Here is a 19551-nt window from a genome sequence, read left to right as displayed (position 1 = left end):
TCAAATATAAGCTTTTATTTAAGTGGTGACTATTGACTGCAGGACCCTATTGCCAAAGCATGTATCTGCTGAGGCATGTATATCCAAAGAACAGTACTTCATAAACGTACTAATTCAAGTCCATATTGGCACCCTACCTAAATCTGCAGGGGAAGCCTGCACCTTTGCTGCCCTGAACCTGTCTCTCGCAGAATGGGCCTTTACCAGCACTGGGCTTGAATTTTCTGAATAGTATAGGTCTTGATAGCCATTACGATCTAGTGACATCGTAGACTTTGAGGCTGCGTGTCTTTTCCTTGATCCCTTCGGCAGGATGAACAGCCTGTCTGACTTTCTAAATCCTTCCATTCTGGAAAGGTAGAGTTTTAAGCACTTTAGGACATCTAATGTGTGTAGAATCCGTTCTTTGTCATTTGCTGGTATTGAGCAACACAAGGGTAATATTATCTCTTGGTTGAGATGCAATTTTGAAACGACCTTAGGTAATTAGAGTTGTACTGGCCTCAAAACGACCTTGTCTTGATGGAAAATAAGAAAGGTTCCTTTCCCAACAATGCCTGTAATTCACCAATCCTGCGTGCCGACGTTACTGCTATCAACAGGATTGTCTTTAACGTTAGGCTCGTATCTAAAGCTTGAGAAAAGTGGCTCAAAGGGCCACCTTTAGAGTCCGTAATACTAATAGTAAATCCCAAGCAGGAACTGGATCTTTATTTTGACCTGATTCTCTTCAGCTTGGAGGAACCGACCTGTGAGATCTATGGCAGCTAAGTGGCTTAGCAGTGCTGATGGTGCCGACACCTGTGCCATCAGTGAGCTTGTGCTGCGTCCCAGCTCTCAACCCTCTTGTAGGAACTCCAGAATTTAGGGAGTAGGAGGTACCAAGAAGCTTACATTTTGGTGTTGATACCAGAGGTGAAATCACTGGCATTTTCTATAGAACACTGTAGAAGTTGTTTGCTCCCCATCTTTCGATTTAGCTGGTTGAATGTCGTGCTTGCTAGAGACCACTCTAGGTCTATAGCAAGCTAGGGCCCTCCTGCGGAGATCTGCTCATAGAGTATATGTCCCTACGATATGAACAGCTGTAAAGTCTGTTAAATGACGCTCTGCCCAGGTGAGAAACTAGAGTAATTCCTGCAGGATTACGGAACTTCTTGTCCCTCCTTTTCTCCTTATGTAGGTAACTGCCTGACGAAGCAGACTAGTCTGCGAAACATGTTGTGGTAAGAGCACTGTGGAAACTGCATGCAAATCAGCCCCTTGGCTAATTGCCACTTGACTTGAGAGACTGTGAACTTGGGAGACGTGCACACAACAGCACACGGACCGCGCATACCCAAAAGTAGCAGTGCAGAGCAAGACGGAGACACTACTCGATCCCAGCGTGTGGGATAGACTGTCTCAAGCTCAGCGTTGCGTCCCTTCTACCCACGAACGGGGCAGCATGGACTGTACAATTTAAGATCTCACTGGATAACAGATTCATTATAAACAAGGTGATACAGTACTTGTTATTTGTTTTCACTTTTATTATAATATTATTCAACCTTGGTGCGCTCTGTGCTTTTTGTTTTCTATAACTGACATACTGTTGTGTGACCTGACCTTCACATTGCACCATCATAACTGTTGTCAGAAGTGCCTGATCGCCTCCATTACCGCTAATGTTTGCCAATGTTTCGTGACTTCCGATAGCCCAAGGAAAATGTCTACCACGTAATCTCTGTCCAGAGTTCAGCACCCCAGCTTGTACCATTTGCGTCTGTCCGAAATATGAGCCAGACTTGATCCTACAGCGGACAATATTCCCTACAGACAAGGTTGAGCATCCAGGAATCCGCAATAGTTTGTGTCCAAATGTCCTGAAATTGCTTGAGTCCCTACGTGGGATGTTTGAGCTCTTCATCTCATGCGAACTTCCTAGTCGCTTTATATTGGGGTCCATGTCCTTCTGACCCATGAATAAGAGCTCTGGCCTCTGCACCAGGAGGTTTCTCTTGAGTAACCCCTTCCTGGTCTATAGGCTATCACGCCTTGGCTTTAGAGCTCATTCATACTTGAGGGTATCAAATCCTTTCCTGTGGAATAGACAGACTTACTTATGGAGGTTCTCTCAATGATGGAATCTAGTTTCCTGCCAAACAGATGATGTCCATGAAAGGAATTGAACACAAATTGTTCTTTGATGACAAATCTGCCTGCCAAGGACATAGCCAAAGTGCTCTTCTAGCTGCGACAGATACAGTAGTGCCATTGACGTTGCTGCTACCTTAACTGATACAATACTTCAATGTTGATATTGATGTTATAACTATGGAAGGCCTGCAAGCTGCCCCTTCTGTAGTAAATAACTTTAAGGAGTCCTCCATCTGACTACCATGGCATCTCAAAAGGAGGCTGCATTGTCTACCAGCAGGGTTTTCAGTCAAGCAAAAACCTTAGAACTGCTGTGACCACCTTTGGGGAACAACCCCAAGCTTCCGTTTTTTGTTAGGAGCCAGGACATCTATGCATGCAGCGAAGTATGATGCAAATGCGGAAGTGTGGAGACCCCAAAGCATCTGTGTTGTCATGCGATCTCCCAGTGATCGGGCCGGGACCTGAGGGAAACAGAACAGCACAATCATTGAAGGCATACATAGTGCTTATCAGATTAATGCAAAACAGGTCATGGTAAATCTAAATATACTGCATTTTGTAGCCAAGTGTGTAGCTAGGGAATCATCACTTCTTAAAAGATGCCAATGCCGAAGGATACTATTTTTGATGCGGCCACTTACAGACGAGCCAACGAGTATTCTAAAACTTGCCTTAAACTTGCCAGGTACATGCTGGGTACATTTCAGTGACATTTCTGCAGAGGCTAATGGCCCATCGGATTAACACAGCAGGGGTTCCTGGCAGTCCCATTCAGTTTGAATGGGACTGCCAGGGACCCCCGCTGTTAATCCGATGGGCCATTAGTCTGTCTGCAGAAATGTGTGAAATGTTGCAGCATGTACCCAGCATGTACCTGGGTCTTTTTGGAGATTGCCCCAGGTTTGTTTTAGAATAATCGTCGGCACTACAGTAATGTGCCATATGCAGAAATAAATGGGATAGAATAATCCCTTGTGGATCCCTGTTCCCGAGCCCCACTACTGTATGTAGCAATAGGGCCCTCGAAGGAATCTCAGCCTTACTACGTTGTGACTAAACTTTCATTTGAAATCCCGTGACAACAGTTATTCTTAGGACTACATTTGCCTACTCTCTCTCCTTAGAGGCCAGTGTTCCTGACATACTAGGATTTTCCCTATCACTGACAATACTTTGGTCACCGTAAGACCTTCCATGGGGTTATTTTATCCACTACTGACTGTCTTTGCCTCAGTCATGGGCAGTAAGTTGCTTTATGAATAAAGGGGACTGATACTTCATTATTTAGAGTTTTCTATTTGATTGTCATGTATTAAGGGATACCCACTGAGGCTGTGTTCTGATGACAGATTTAGTGTCCTTTATTTTTCACCTAGTTTGTTATTTCTTCATCACTGCTACCCATTGGGATCCTTACTTACGAGTTTTACTTATATAGGTGAGGTGCATCCATAAATAGTGGTCCACATTACTCTGTTCTATTTCTATCGCTTTGTGGACAATTGTTCCATATTGGACACTTGTCTACACAATGCAGAATATTTAGACTTACCATGACCTTTTGCACTAATTTTTGTGTTCATCTGATAAGCACTGTATATGCCCTCACAGATTATGTGCTGTGTTCTGTTTTCCCCATGTCCCGGCTCGATCACTGGGAGATCGCCATGACAACGCAGACGCTTTGGGATCTCTGCACTTCTGCATTTGCGTCATACTCCGCTGCACAGATAGACCTCCTGGCTCCGGACGTCAGATGCAGAGGCTCCCTGAACTCCGTGGGACTCACCATCCCGGCATTTGGACCCCGCTCCCGTCATCGATTTAAAGGGCTTTAAAAGGACGGCATACAGCTGGACAGATGGGCGTTCCTCATTTCAGATCTCACGGACTTCGTGGTTCCTGCCTCACGTAACGTTAACCCCTCTGGGGATCATTCTGCATTGAGGACTCTAGTGTTTGAGCACTCAGGCTCTTTTGTGAATACTTTGCACTTTGCATTTCCCCCTATTTTGGGACTATATTAATTACACCTGTGCTCTTTGTTAGCAAGGGAGGGCTTAACTGAGGGTCTTAAGGGAAGTACCACAGACTTTCCTGGTCTGTGGTAATGGGCTAGAAGAAGGGGCTCACCCCCAAAACATTGCCCCCCTTTTATATCAATTTTTTTCTCTTCCCCTCCCCACTGTTCTCCCTCTTTATTTCCCTACCCTTCCCTCACCTGTCATCACTTGTTCTCCTGTGTATAGTTCCCCATTTGTTTTTTTGCTGTCCATTAGACTTGCTTTGTGCATTCAATAGGACACATCTCTGACCAGTTCCATTGTGTTCATACACTGCCTACAATATCCATTTGCTATTTTCTCATTGTACAGCATCAACCTTATTTTTGATTCCATCCCAGTAAATCTCTTTTTTTGGCATATCCATTTGATATTGATTCGCTATTTACCCTTGAGTGCTGGGAATCCAGTTGGGTTGTGTGTGGATAGTTTTGCCCTCTTAGGGTCCCTCTCTTGTTCCCATTGCACCACCATTTTCTATTTTGCAAATAAATCATCATATTGAGTGCAGCCTATGCTCTATACTTTTTAACATAATACAAATACCAGTACTAATAGCCATCTCTTTTACAAAGTCAAAAATCACAACACTAACTACCCTGGGGCTTACCTTGGATACATTGTAATAGTAGTCCTTGCTGAGACAGCATCCATGACTTTAAGGTAATATTGGCTTGGGTCAGATAGGCTAAACACGTTAGTAAGCAGTGCCTGTATCCGTAGGTAGGCTAGTAGCACTTACACCTTATTTTGCAGCACTTGAGCAGGCATCCCAGCGTAAATGCTGTCCACTCGCTCGTGATCCTTGTGCGAGGTGCAGAGTAGCAGGGAAGTGACAGCATTTGTTTGCTGAGCACTTTTTAAAACCTCCGCTTTATTTTTTCTAGTCACATCCCGGCGATGTCTCACACGAGAGCTCCCTGCTGCCCACTGAATCCACGTGGTATGGCGTCTACCAGGATGCGCAAGCTGCTCTTACAAGGTTTCTGGAGCTGCGAGCCCCGGCGCTCTATTTGCAGCATATCCTCCCTTCAACCCCACAGAGCAGCAAACTCCTAGGAGTGCGGACATCCGGGCTTCAGCGGCAGACAACTCCGTGGATCAACTACTAAGTAGTCAGCTAAGCCCGATACTACATTACAGAAAAACGCTAACCTCTATCTCAGCTAGGTAGGACAAAAAAAAAGACTACCTGGGGAGGAAAGAAGGGGCTATTTATGGTCTTTCCACAGGTAGGACATTAATCTATCTCAGCTGGAGGGTGGAACGTAACCCATTGGTGACCACTGCCATGAGGACAACCAGGAAATGTTGCTATTGATATCTTGCATCTACAAATCAATAAAAAGGAAAAAACTGGGGCGCTCCTTACTTTGTATGGCATATAGAAATGTAGCGCCTGTGGATATGTGTGAAACCAAGAACAAGGGGGTGTGTATACTGGCCCTTGTTGTTTTTCTGCAGCTGAACCGATGAGAAGATGAAGCCTGGGATCTTCTTATAGCGGCAATAGAGATGGTGAAGTGGTCAGCGCAAGGTGTTAAACTCGGGAAATGAAAGAAAAATGGAATACACAAATTCAGTGCATGTATTAGAAAGACATAGTCGGTCTTAGATAAGGAGGGAAGGGAGGGGGTGGGAATGGGAAAAGGTGGGGGGTAGGGACGGATGATGGTATTAATATAATAATAAAGAAGCAATAAACATTAGTTTCAAAGACTCACACGGCCTAATGTGAGACTATTCCCTAAGAGAAGAATGAATATGGTGTTACATATAACCTCCAAATGGAGGAGTAAAGGAGAAAAAACTCACACGGCCTTGTGTGAGCCCCTTCCCTCAGTGGATGTTGTTTCCAATCTGTAGGGAATCAGCCTCGTCTTTCCAATGCTCTCAATGGAGGCAGTGTGTGAATAGCTCTTTTCCAGGTGCCCAAATACCGAAAAATGGGCAAAGCCTGGATTAGTAACGAATAAAAGTTTATTATAACAACAAAGGATAAAAACTATGTAGCACTCACACACAATGAACGAACAGCCCGATGCCAGCCGTGGGTCTGTCCGGTGGACCCTTTTCCTCCGGTTGAGCTCCCGCTAGCGCGTCCGACAGCAGGACCGGAAGAGAGGATCTTTCCGGAAGTCCAGCGGCTGCCTGGGTCCCTCACACAATGAGCTCCGGCAGGGAACTACGCGTATCGCAATGATGCTTCGTCAGGGAAGGGGCTCACATAAGCCGTGTGAGTTTTTTCTCCTTTACTCCTCCATTTGGAGGTTATATGTAACACCATATCCATTCTTCTCTGAGGGAATAGTCTCACATTAGGCCGTGTGAGTCTTTGAAACTAATGTTTATTGTTTCTTTATTATTATATTAATACCATCATCCGTCCCTACCCCCCCCCCTTTACAAATTCCCACCCCCTCCCTTCCCTCCTTATCTAAGACCGACTATGTCTTTCTAATACATGCACTGAATTTGTGTATTCCATTTTTCTTTCATTTCTCGAGTTCAACACCTTGCGCTGACCACTTCACCATCTCTATCTACAAATCAATAAAAGAATAGTTTACCACAGAATTTCACCACTCTTTCCTAGATATAAATGCTAAAATGAACACACTGTACAGCTTATCTCTATAAAAGAATTACAGAAAAGGGAAAACCAAACAATGATAATCAGTGCCAGAGCTTTAACAGCATGCTTTCTCTCAATGACAACAGTCTCTCATTTATACCCCACTACTCATATCTCTCACTAACTTATTATTATTTTTCCTAACCTCTCTCTCAAATACATTATACAGGCATACCCCGCTTTAAGTACACTCACTTTAAGTACACTCGCGAGTAAGTACATATTGCCCAATAGGCAAACAGCAGCTTACGCATGCGCCTGTCAGCACGTCCTGAACAGCAATACCGGCTCCCTACCTGTACCGAAGCTGTGTGCAAGCGGGGAGACTATAGAGCCTGTTACAAATGCGTTATTTACATCAGTTATGCACGTATATGATGATTGCAGTACAGTACATGCATCGATAAGTGGAAAAAAAGTAGTGCTTCACTTTAAGTACATCTTCGCTTTACATACATGCTCCGGTCCCATTGCGTACGTTGATGCGGGGTATGCATGTACCCATTATTAATATGTATGTCCCCTTTTCCTCTCACTGCTGCTACCACCGCCGCAGTCATGGAACTTACATCTCATTGTCATATTTCTTGGACATTGATTCCTAAGGTTTTCTTCTCTTACTGCGCACATTTTGATCACTAAAACCCAGATCCCCAAAGCTGATATTGACTAAAAAAAGCGTTAACTTGAGAGACATATAAGGCTGAGTCCATGGTGACTCAGCCCGTGCGGAGGCACGCTGAGGCTGAGGGAAAGCGGGTGCTTTCCCTTGCCTTGGTTAGTGCGCCGTCCGGGGGCGTGTCGGGGGGCGGGCCAGTGACGTCACGGAGCTGGTTTGCCCTCATTGGGCGAACCGCTCAAGTGACCGCGCGCGAATTGAAAATTTTCCTAAGACCTACGCTTCCGCACGCTTGCGGAAGCGGAGGTGAGCCCCTACAAAGCCGCTCTCATTGCGGCTGCAGGGGCTCACTGGTAAGTGGGAGCGTGCCTCAGCATTATGCGCTGACCATGCCCGAGGCCTAAGAGAGAGGGACACATTTTAATAAAGTCTCAAGTGCTATATATATATATATATCCCCTCAAACCAACCTTGAAACAACACGTGGAGTGACGCCTGTGCTCAAAAAGGATCTACTTGGGAGATATGCTAATAGGATATGCGCTCTGTCCTTAGTGGATGTGTGATGTTAAGCGTAACGGGAGTTATGTTAAGCAAATGCAAGCCAGTTCTAACTTAACTAACTGCGTTGTTTTTGCATATAATTAGTTTTGCAGATAGTGTTACCTAGATGGGCAAACCTGTCAAAATCTGATTCGCACATGGAAATCCGTGGTGCTACAGGTGTGAGCAGTGTCACAGCATAGTTTTTGAGCTCTACTTCTCAGAGGTGCTACCCATCAACTACTGTAGTTTAGCTCACACTGCTAGAGCTACTGCCCAGAAAATCAGACGTTGTGGGGTCTGATTTTGTTGGGACTGACACCAGTACCCCATTCCTCATAAGGTTCCTGAGGCTTGCCAATATATTTCTTATGGAAATCCTTTAAGGAAGTGTGGGGTAAGAGTCATTTAAATATACTTTACATATTCATTAGCATATCTCATAAGCATATCTAAGGTGTGCTTCATTTTGGGCACAGGTGTCTCTCCCTATGTTATTTGGTGGGAGGCTGAGACTCTCTCTCGCTCTATCATATCCTGAAAGGAACGTGCAAATTCGCGGCAGATTTGAATTTCTGCAAAAATGTCACCCATCTCTAGTATTAACCTCAGACAACATAATGTCTGTAACTTATTTTCATAGCATAACATTATAGGCCCCGAGTTAACAGAACTTTGTGGACCTGGGTCTAACTATCCATCTTCTGTCATCTCATGTTGCATAAATATACACACATCCCTACAGCCATTCCAACACATTTATTCACTCAATGACATTCTCAAACACACTGTACCGACGCTGTCACGTTGTAAATGTACAATGTCTTTTTCACTGAACTCCGTAAAATCTACTTTGCAGTGGATTGCGCTGCTTATTGGAGAGTAGATAGTCCAGTCATTAATTAAAGCAAAGTTGTTAAATATTTTTCGTGATTAAAACTTTTCGTGATAATGCTATTGAGACTAAATAAGAGTTGTTGCCTTTCTCTTTGAATCTTGCAGCTCTCGCTTGACAGGGTTTTGGGGAAAATGTACTAAATGGAGGTCCAGACGGTTCCATTTGATAGTGTTGCTGATGTCATTCAATTGTATTGAGTTATGTTTTTTATTGCAGAGCAATATTGCATCATTTGGCTGCCTTACAACATCCATAACCCTGCAACAAATACAGTATGACAGTAGCTGTAAGAAGCCTTATGGACTCATAATACATTACAGGCATACCCCGCATTAACGTACGCAATGGGTCCAGAACATGTATGTAAAGTGAAAATGTACTTAAAGTGAAGCACTACCTTTTCTCACTTCGGTAAAGGTAGGGAGTCGGGATTGATGTTCAGGATGTGCCTGTGTCCTACTCACAGGAGCATGCGTGAGCTGCCGTTTTCCAATTGGGCAAGGCAAATCAGCGCGTCACAAAACTACGGCGGTCTGTAGGGCAGAATTGTCCGTACGGACACAGGGAATGGTGCTATTGTAAATATGTCCGTACTCGCGAGTGTCCGTAAAGTGAAGGTCCGTATAGCGGGGTATGTCTGTATATAGTCCATGTTGCTACTTTGGTTGATTGTCGGGCTATTTTTGAATAACTTTATGAACATTTGATAAATTTACACTATATCACGAAATACTGAATAACAATGTATTTATGGTAAGAAATTAAGCAACGCTTCCACTTTGAAGCATTGTATTCTCATATCTATTGATATGGTAGGATCAGCCAATTTTCTGCATGTACCCTATTGCTTTGCAACCCTGATCTACTTTAAATTTGGTTTGTTTTCTTTTTCAACTTAATTTTGTTATTGGAAAACATTTTTGCTGGAATTATTGCAATTTATACAATGACAGTATTTTTTGGAGGTAACGGGTTTACACATTTTTGATGTATCTGGAACGGGCAACAGTTTATATTTAAAAATATACCTACCCGTAGGTAACTCCAGCAATGCTACATTTCTTGAAGTTCATAATATTGCACGTCAAAGTCCCGGTTTTGTCAGAGAACAGGTATTTAACCTAAAGCAAAATAAGCAAAGACAATGTTCGAAACACAATTTAAAGAACCCAGTAGAATAGCTCCATAAGCAAAACGGCTAAAGTAGCACACACTTTGGCCAAGTACCAGAGCCTCCAATGTGGTCAACAAAACATAAATGAAAATGTAATTTAAAAACGACGATCTGATTAGAACCATTTGGCTTATTTACTGTAGTTTATTTTCATCACTTAGCAGTTATAGTATAACAGTATATAGTATAGTATATAGTATAATCAGCGGAAGCTGCCGATCTGGCTATATTCGGTTGAAATTCCCCATTGACTTTAATAAGGCATTTCCACCGAGAAAGGCCCGAACAGTCGCTTCAACTGATATAGAATAAGCCCTTAGTGTTAAACCTTATACGCTGTTGATTGAGAGTAAAAGAATCATTAATTATGTTCTGCAGAATGCAACAGTATATGTGGGCTGGCACTTTAATACAATGTCATTCAGTGAGCAGTGAAAGTGGACTACGTGTAAAGGAACACAATAGGGTTGCAGGGAAAGGGTTGCCCAGAAGGGTAGGAAATGTGAGTATTATAATGAGATGTTTAAAGTTCTCTGTCACTCCTACATTCAGTGCGTCAAAATCTCTGCCAAGTCTGACTAACAATCTCTCTCAAATGTTAGACATTTGTTTAACTTGATTTTTAAACGGAAGGCTACAAAAAAAGGAGAGATATGGGCACAATGAACTTCTAAAATAAATTATTGTGCCATGGCATAAATATCAACATTTTGGCTTTTAATACACAGCGTTCCAAGGCAATGGCAATTATAGGGCACTCACAGGTGTCTTTAATACCCCTCTATGCCCTCCATCCCCCTTAGCACCCCACGTGGCCATTCTGGTCCGTCGGAAGGTGCTCCATCACATGAATTACAATCATGTCCTGTGTCCATTAAGTGCACCCTACACAGAAAAAGCAAGTGCCACCCAAAGTAATGCTGTGCAAGGGATGAGATAACATTAAAAACTCCCAAATATATTAGGTGTAAAAAAAAAACCGCCAAAGTATCAATGGGGACTCTTTTCTTCAAAATATACATTGAGAGAATGTGAAGCAGCTCCCTGTCTCCCATATTAAACTGTCTAAGAAATACTGTATGATAACCCCCAAATCAGCAGGTCTCCAGGGGGTGCTCAACTCCTCAGAAGGGAAGCACTTTGGCCATTTACCCTGAATACATTACACCCCCAGAGACTTGGACCCAGATCCACAGAGATCTGTTAAGTTCAGGCTCATAATGTCATGTTATCAATATCGGTAACAGATGTTACAGTATGTTCCCTGACATTAACATAAATCTACAAAGCTAATTATGTGTGTAGCACCTGTTCCCCCCTCCCACGGGAGATCTGGCCACTACATGGGTGATTCTCTGGTGCTATAGCTCACCTGCGGTTACAGGAGGTCTGAGTTACTCCACAGATGTTGTGTGGGAGCGGCAACAGGGCAGGCTTTTCCTCCTAGGGTGCAGCGCCTTCTCCCATGCGGATCCTGCTAGAAGCAGGATAGTCCCCACAGGCAATTCTCCTTTACAATGACCACACATTATTGCTGGTACACCTGCATGTTTATTTGGCATACAGTACAGCATGGCATCCTCCAATTCTCCCTGGAGCAGACCCCAGGGGCTTGAGGCCCCAAGAGTCCCTCCTCAGCTCCTTTACACTTCCCTTGCAGGGAAAAAGGTATCACACCATACCACACCTAACACACAGTTAGCTTTTATTCCCGAGAGGAAGGGCTTGTAACCCAGCCCCATAACAGGGAAGGTCCCGGTACTGACAGGCATCACACCATATACATGTGACCCAGTCAGTACCCTCCCCAGGTATGATACTCCAACTGCTGGTTTAGGCCTGCCCCTGGATATGGCAACATAGTACCCATCCAGACTGCAACTGCAGACTAGGCCCTGCGCAGGAGTTATCCCCAACACTGCCTGTTCCTATCAAGACTTATAGTGACGGCAGTGGAAGACTATAGCCAGGGGTACTTGGCAACATATGCAAATATAAGGCTGTTCGTTTTCTCATTAGAATAGGCTTTTAGCACTACCCTGTGTTAACTTGTGTTACACCTGTCTTACATAAAGGTGGTGTTAGCTAACTTCAGACCCTGAAGTATGGGGAGAGAGAGAACCCATATTTCAGGGTCTGTAGGGAGCCTGCGCCACCTTTAAGTATGATCTATGCAACATATATTTACATACCTGCGTTAACTATAACAGAGCTCTGTGAATAAGCATAGTTGGAGGGAACACGTCTTTGCATTTCATTAGCACTAACGCCTATTATAGTAACACATGGGCCCCTTACGACCGAAAACCGCACTTAACATTGTGTTAGTGAGATTTGGTGATATCGGGCGTTAACTGAAGTTAACGGGTAAGTGCTAACACCTCGCTAAGTCTACAATGCAGCTTTGTAGATCTGGGCCTTAATGAGTAAATGCAATGTGGCTTTATTTTTTTTATTTTTTAAATAAGGTTAATTTTTTCATATATTTTTTTTATAGGCTGCTGCTGATCTACCAGCTATGGATCATCATTTTGTTGTATTCTGCAATGCATTTGAATACAAGTATGTTAATCAATCCAGATGTGTCTACGCATTTACCCTAATGTAAACAATACAGCTCATCTCTTCACATACAATGTGACTATGACACTGTATGTCCCAACGATTAGTCTTACTTTATAATACTAAAACCTGGTACAGTGTGTACATTTTCCTGCACCATATTTTTTCTATTAATATGATATACAGTTTGTCCTATTTCTTAGAAAGTGTGTTATGAGAGACGGGAGCTGCTTCACATACTCTCAATGTATATTTTAAAGAATAGAGTCAGATCCCCATTGATTTTTTGATTTTTTTTTTCTATACTCCTTTATATATTTGGGAATTTGTAATGTCATCTCATTTGCACTGCATTATTTTGAGTGGCACTTGCTTTTTCTCTGCGTAGGGTTCACTTTCAGAAGAGCCCTCCCCATCATGGAATGCAGGACGGATGGTCCTGACAATGACCACACCCCGGGATGATGTTCCCGCCAGCGGATGATCGATGCAGGACGTTATGAGACAGGCGACATGTGCCTTCTGACGAACTGGTACGCCCACCTGGGCCGCATAGGGGGTGGTGGGGATGGAGGGGCATTTAAGACACCTGTAATTGCCATGGTCTTGAGCAAGGCTGTGTATTGGTAGCCAAAACGTCCGTTTTGACACATGGAACAATAAATATATATTTTTGCTTTAGAAGTCCATTGTGCCCATCTCTCTTCTTATATTGTAACCTTTGTGAAGCACAGCAGGGAGCCCCTGTGAGCACCACCCACATACTACAAGTGATTTTGAATTATTTTATGTTTTTGTGCTCAAGAGAATTATTACAGTTATAAATACTGTATTCATGGCATTTATTACATAATATATGCATCTCCACAATGTCACTCCATCTGTATAAGAGATGGAAAAAAACATTAATGTATTTGGCAAATGTTAGACAAACAAGGCTGGCAAACTACTAGTGAAAAGGTCAAACTTTACCAGAAGTCACCAATTGTGGCGTGTGTGTGTGTGTATACCTTGTTACCAAACCTTTAAAATATTATTTTAAATAGACTAACAACCTTTGGATGAATTCTGGCAATGTTTGTTGAATTTTGCTCAAATTAGCCACACAAAAAAAATGAATAGTGCTCATTTTGAAATGTGGAAATTCATAAATAGGTTTTGCACCAGCATTTCTTAATAAATGCCCAAATACCAGACAGACTGGGACAAGTTCCCACATCTGTAATCTGTATGCATGCGTTTTCAATGAGGACACAAATGACGAGTGTGACGAAGCCTGCTTGCCAAATAATGGGAGCTCTGTGAAGCTGCTCAAATTAAAATACAAGTCAATATGGCTTAAAGCTTCCCTCATAAGTATAAAATAGTTTCTCAGTATAGTAAGTAGGATGGCTGTCTTAGAGCAGGTTTGAGTGGATATGGGAGTCAAAATGACACACACAGTAATGTTGAGCAAACCAATAGGTGTACCAAGAATATATATTTCCATAGCATAGCAAACTGGGGCAAACCATTTCTGTGCTGAAGTTAAAAATATTAAACAAGAAAGGGCGCATGTTACAGAGCATCAGCACGTTGCGTGATTTTACTTTCGGTGTATTTTGTGGCATAACCAAGAGGGCTTAATTGTTCTGCACCTTAGGGCTATTTAAGAAGCCCAATACTGATGAATAATTGACTACCTCATGAAGTAGCGAAACGCGTTGAGTTCAGAGGTGACATCATTGCGCATTGATGTTTGCCACCGAGTGTACTAGCAGGGAAGAAGTATGCAGAGTGGTGGTGCTGTTTGAAACATCGGAAAGATAGGCCCTGAAGTGCGCAGATTGAAAAGACGTTCAAGTAACCAGGGAGGCTTTCGAAAACAACCCCAAAAACCCAGCATCTTAAATCTATCAGAGACCCGCTACACTGACTGTAAACAGTGACACTGACCTTGAATCAGGGAAGCCTGGTGAAAATTCCTGGTGTCGGCTCCTTGTGACCGTGGACAAGTCACTTTATCTCCCTGTGCCTCAGACACCAATAACATGGATTCTAAGCTCTTGTGGGAAAGGACTATGGGGCTTATGCAGAGAGGTACGGTAAGGTATAATTAGGCAGGTTTGCGCCAAAACTGTCCGCTTTCAAACAGATAGTGGCGAGAACTTGGCGGGACAATTTAAATTCGGCAAACGTGATGCGAGAAGCGTGATCTCGCCATTGCGAAATCACGCAGGATTCCAGTAGCTCCGATGCGCATGAACGCGCCAATCGGAGCTACTAAATGGCGCGTTTAGTGGAAATTTTTCCCGCCAACTAAAGATGGCTGTATTGTGGGCTAATACCGCGCGGCTCAGAATGGCGAGTTTCACGGCAAGTGAAACTCGCCTAATTAGCCATTTCCTGCACACCGCGCTACCGGAGTTCCCTGCATACCACAACAATAAATTCCAATCCTGTGGCGAATTTAAGCAGTACCTCTCTGCATAAGCCCCTATGTCTGTAACATTCCTATGTGTGCTGCATACCTCGCACTATACTATAATTGTGCAGTGCTTTGTGTCCCATTGAGAGAAAAGCGCTATATGAAATATTTATTGTAACCCCCTTTGGGATTACTAGAGCCTTTAGGGGGTTAACTGTGTGGGCACACACAGAGTATCGCCCCATCCCCATCACATGGTGCTGTGGTGACTCAGCAGAAGTTAAGCACCGCCCCCTTTTGCCTGGAGACAGTGACATCATGCTAAGCTATAAATAGACGTGGGAAACTTCTGGCAAGCAGATCCCAGTAGGATTTGAAGAGGAGGGATCTCACTGTGGATACTTATGCCCCCATGTATAGGATAGGTTCAGCATCCCCATTATTGTTTTCAGTTAGGGAAAGTACACCATTTATATAGAGTCCCACCAAGATGGTCTTGCATTACTCGCAAGATATACAGATAGACTATGTCCATAGGGAGCACCACAGAAGCAGCCCCTTTGGCTTGGTCCCCACTGGCTGCTGCATCGCCCGCCATACGGGGACAAGAGTAGCCCCTCAATGGGGCTGGGGCCGCTGCAAGGGACGACTGCCACGCTGCGCAGCGAGTTTTTCAGGCATACATGAAAATTGTGATCAGCTCTAGGACGGAGCGGCTAGGCCACTCCCCCCGGCGGTTCAGCCAGTGAGGGTGAACCTGCCGGGTAATGTCATGGCCGTTCCCCCGTCACTCCCTCCCCCCCCGTCTTTTCCCCTGCAGCTCACTGCAGACCGGGGAACTTGGCTGCACGCACCAGTCCCACCAGAGGGTCCATCACTGGCTCTCACCCAGAAGGCCAAGAAGTGCAGGCAGGCATGTGGATATGGAGCGCTACCAGCGCTGCAGAGCAGAGGGACTCTATAGGTATTTACAAGTGAGGGGAGTGCAGGATATTCACAGCAAGAATGTGAAAAAGATTTAAAAAAATAAATATATATATATAAATATGTATATATATATATATGTATATATATTTCATGTTCTTGCTGTGAATATCCTGCGCTTCCCTCACCAGGAAAAACACCATCTATTGCAGAGACCTAGGAACGGTGTTGAGAGGGTTTTTGAGCTGCTTCTCAATTATTATCACAATATTCACATTTCACAATTGGTGGAGGCTTTATATATTGAAGTTTTATTTTCACTATGCATGTATTCACTATTGTGTTATAATTGATCACTTGATTCACATTTATTCACTTTATATTTGCACCCATATTTGTGGTACTTTCACAATTAATTTATCCATTTATTCAGCCAGATAAGAGCGCCCGATTACGTATTTCAAATCGGACTCTATAAGTAGACTAGTACATATAAAACCTCAGCACCTTCCTAGCGGGCCGAGATGGGAGCAGCTAGTGAAGTATGAGGTTTTGCAAAATCCGTCCTGGGTTTTCTGAGTCCAGACTGGGATTTTGCTCTAGCTCACCCTATGTGGCAGGATCCTCCATTTTTGCTCCTGGCAGCTTCCTTTAAAAGGACAGCCCTGTAAGCAGGAAGTTGCCGAGCAAAGTTTCAGTTCATGATGAGTACATTCAACGCACTTACCTTTTGTCTTCCTCGTTACCAGACCTGGCTACATACCTTGACTACCCCTGTCTTCCGCCTGCCTCGACCTCTGCATTCTCACCGACTACTTGACTCTGCTGACAGTCCTGACCTTGGGCTTACAACTCACTTCTCTATCAGGACTCTGTCCCTCGGCTCAGGTTGGTTCTTTCATATTCCTACCTGTGGGTCCGTTTCCTGCTTGAGACGAGCATCGTTACATTTTGCTCGGCCGAAACATGGACTCCGCTGAGGTAGGACGAGCCATTACCCTGTAAGGACAATACTTGGGGGATCTTGAGCAACGCGTCACCGTACACCATCAACAACTGGCACAGATGTGTGAAGCGGTGCAGGACTTATTTACCCACTTTGGCACCCATCAGCCAGACTTGAAGGCTGCAGATGCGGTTCAAATACAACTTCCGTTATCTCCTGCGATCAGAGAACCTTGGATCCTGACTCCTCTACGGTATGGTGGGGACCCTATAGCCTGCAGAGGATTCCTTAATCAATGCTCTATCCAATTTGAATTACAACCATCCATGTTCGCTACGCACCAAGCCCGGGTGGCCTACATCATTTCTCTTCTCACTGACGAGGCACTGGCTTGGGCCTCCCCAATCTGGGAGGGGGAATTTCCCCTAATCAGCAAATCCCCTGTTTTCATCCGTACATTCAAATTGGTGTTTCAGCAGATCCGCCAGGGAACTCGCACGGTAGGCCGATACGCCACAGAGTTTCGTACCTTTGCGGCTGAGACCGGCTGGAATGAAGCTCAAGTAGCGGCCATTTGGTAGGGACTCTTGGAGCACTTAAAAGATTAGCTAACCTTTCGGGACTTCCCCAAGGACCTTGAGGAGTCCATTTTAATTGGCATACGGATCGATCTCAGAATGCAGGAACGCCTGTCTGAGAAGTGCCGTGCTGTTAGGAGCCTGACGACTCGGTTGGCCCCAAATTTCGTTTCTCCGTCTCCTCCAGATGACGAGCTTATGCAGCTAGGTACTACCAGACTGTCAGAACAGGAGAGAAGCAGGAGGCATACCTTGGGATTGTGCCTGTATTGTGGGTCCCAGGACTACCGGATCCGTGACTGCCCGATCATTGTGGAACCGGCAAAATGCCTATGTCCAGTGAAGTTGGAAGAACATTCGCTGGACATCGCTACTATCCCTCCTCACTCTGTGCCTTCCCAGATTCTTCTACTACTATTTTCCCACATAAGGGTTCGGCTTCAGTCTCTACTCGGGCCCTCATGGATTCTGGAGCAGCCGGTAACTTCCTTGATCTTTCGTTCGCTAAACGGCACGCAGCGATCGACGGAAGACCTCTAGGACCCAGTACCATCATCCAGGAGTCCCTTCCCCTGGTAGTGAACATTGGAGTTTTACATAAGGAGCACCTCCCTTTCATGGTAATCAACGCACACTCAGCACCTATAGTATTAGGTCTCCCTTGGATGTGTACCCACAACCCTACTGTCGACTGGTTAACGGGGCAAGTGCCCACCTGGGGCCAGCGATGTCATGGGACTTGCTTGTCTGTACCTCGTCCCAGCTCTGACTTACCGTTGTTATCTGTATCTTTCCCCGATGGCCTTACCCTCGCACACCAGAATTTTGGGGAAGTTTTCAATAAGAAGCAAACCGAGGGGATACCACTGCATTAGGCACTCAAGAACCCATTCTTACACTTGTTTCCAGGAGCCATCCGACTGTCTCAGACTATTTAGTCAGTTTCTTCTACTCTTCCATAGTCCACCTCCATATCTGGAAGTCCAGCGGCGGAAGACAAGGTCCAGGAGTTAAAGTCTCTCTGGAGGAGGATTCATGCCAACGTAACTAAAGCCTCCCTTCAGCAGAAGGATCCCACGAATTAGTGTCAGCCGCCAGCCCCGCAGTTCAAGGTTGGAGATCTCGTATGGTTATATACTAGGAACATCCGTCTGAAGAGTCCTTCCCTGAAGCTCGGGACCAGGTTCATAGGTCCCTACAAGACTGCAAAACAAGTAAACACTGTCACGTTTAAATTGGAGTTACCAGATACCCTAAATATTCTGCCTGTCTTTCATGTGTCTCTCCTAAAGGCGGTGGCCTGCAACAACTCCTCTTCTACTCCCACCCTCCCAGGCCCGGTTCCAGTAGATGGCCAAGTGGAGTATGTAACTCGTCGGATCCTGGATTCCCGAAGGTCTCGAGGCAGTCTCCAGTACCTTGTATCTTGGAGGGGATATGGGTCAGAGGAGAATTCTTGGGTGAAGGATAGTGATGTCCACGCTTCCTCCTTGATCCAAGGTTTCCACCGGAGGTTCCCCGACAAGCCCGGGTTTAATCGTCGGGAGATCGATTCTAGAGGGGGATGAGGGGTACTATGAGGTTTTGCAAAATCCGTCCTGAGTACGGACCGGGATTTTTCTCTAGCTCTCCCTCTGTGGCAGGATCCTCCATTTTTGCTCCTAGCAGCTTCCTTTGAAAGGACAGCCCTGTAAGCAGGAAGTTGGCGAGCAAATTTTCAGTTCAAGCTGAGTACATACAACACACTTACCTTTTGTCTTCATCATTACCAGACCCGGCTACGTACCTCGACCACCCCTGTCTTCCGCCTGCCTCGACCTCTGCATTCTCACCGACTACGCAACTCTGCTGCCAGCCCTTCGGCTTACGACTCACTACTCTATCAGGACTCGGTCCCTCGGCTCAGGTTGGTTCTTTCATGTTCCTACCTCAGCCCTGCGGGTCCGTTTCCTGCTTGAGACGAGCATGGTTACAGGAAGCCACGCAAATAGCATAGGCCAAGGACACTCAATTGACAATACAAGCAGATCTATGTATATTGAATGTGAGACTGTGCTTAC

The 19551-nt window shown here is 44.7% G+C and overlaps 1 protein-coding gene across 1 annotated transcript in view; it reads right to left on the bottom strand.

The window, feature by feature from the left end:
* ATP8A2 (ATPase phospholipid transporting 8A2) overlaps positions 1–19551 on the bottom strand; it is a 691321-nt gene that overhangs the window by 589173 nt on the left and 82597 nt on the right. Inside the window, exon 13 of the mRNA XM_075592224.1 lies at positions 9933–10021. Coding sequence (XP_075448339.1) covers positions 9933–10021 — 89 coding nt within the window. The remainder of the gene's footprint in view (positions 1–9932; positions 10022–19551) is intronic.

This window comes from Ascaphus truei, chromosome 3 (assembly GCF_040206685.1).
Source record: "Ascaphus truei isolate aAscTru1 chromosome 3, aAscTru1.hap1, whole genome shotgun sequence".
NCBI classification, from domain to species: Eukaryota; Metazoa; Chordata; class Amphibia; order Anura; family Ascaphidae; genus Ascaphus; species Ascaphus truei.
This window is presented reverse-complemented; position numbering and strand designations above follow the sequence as displayed.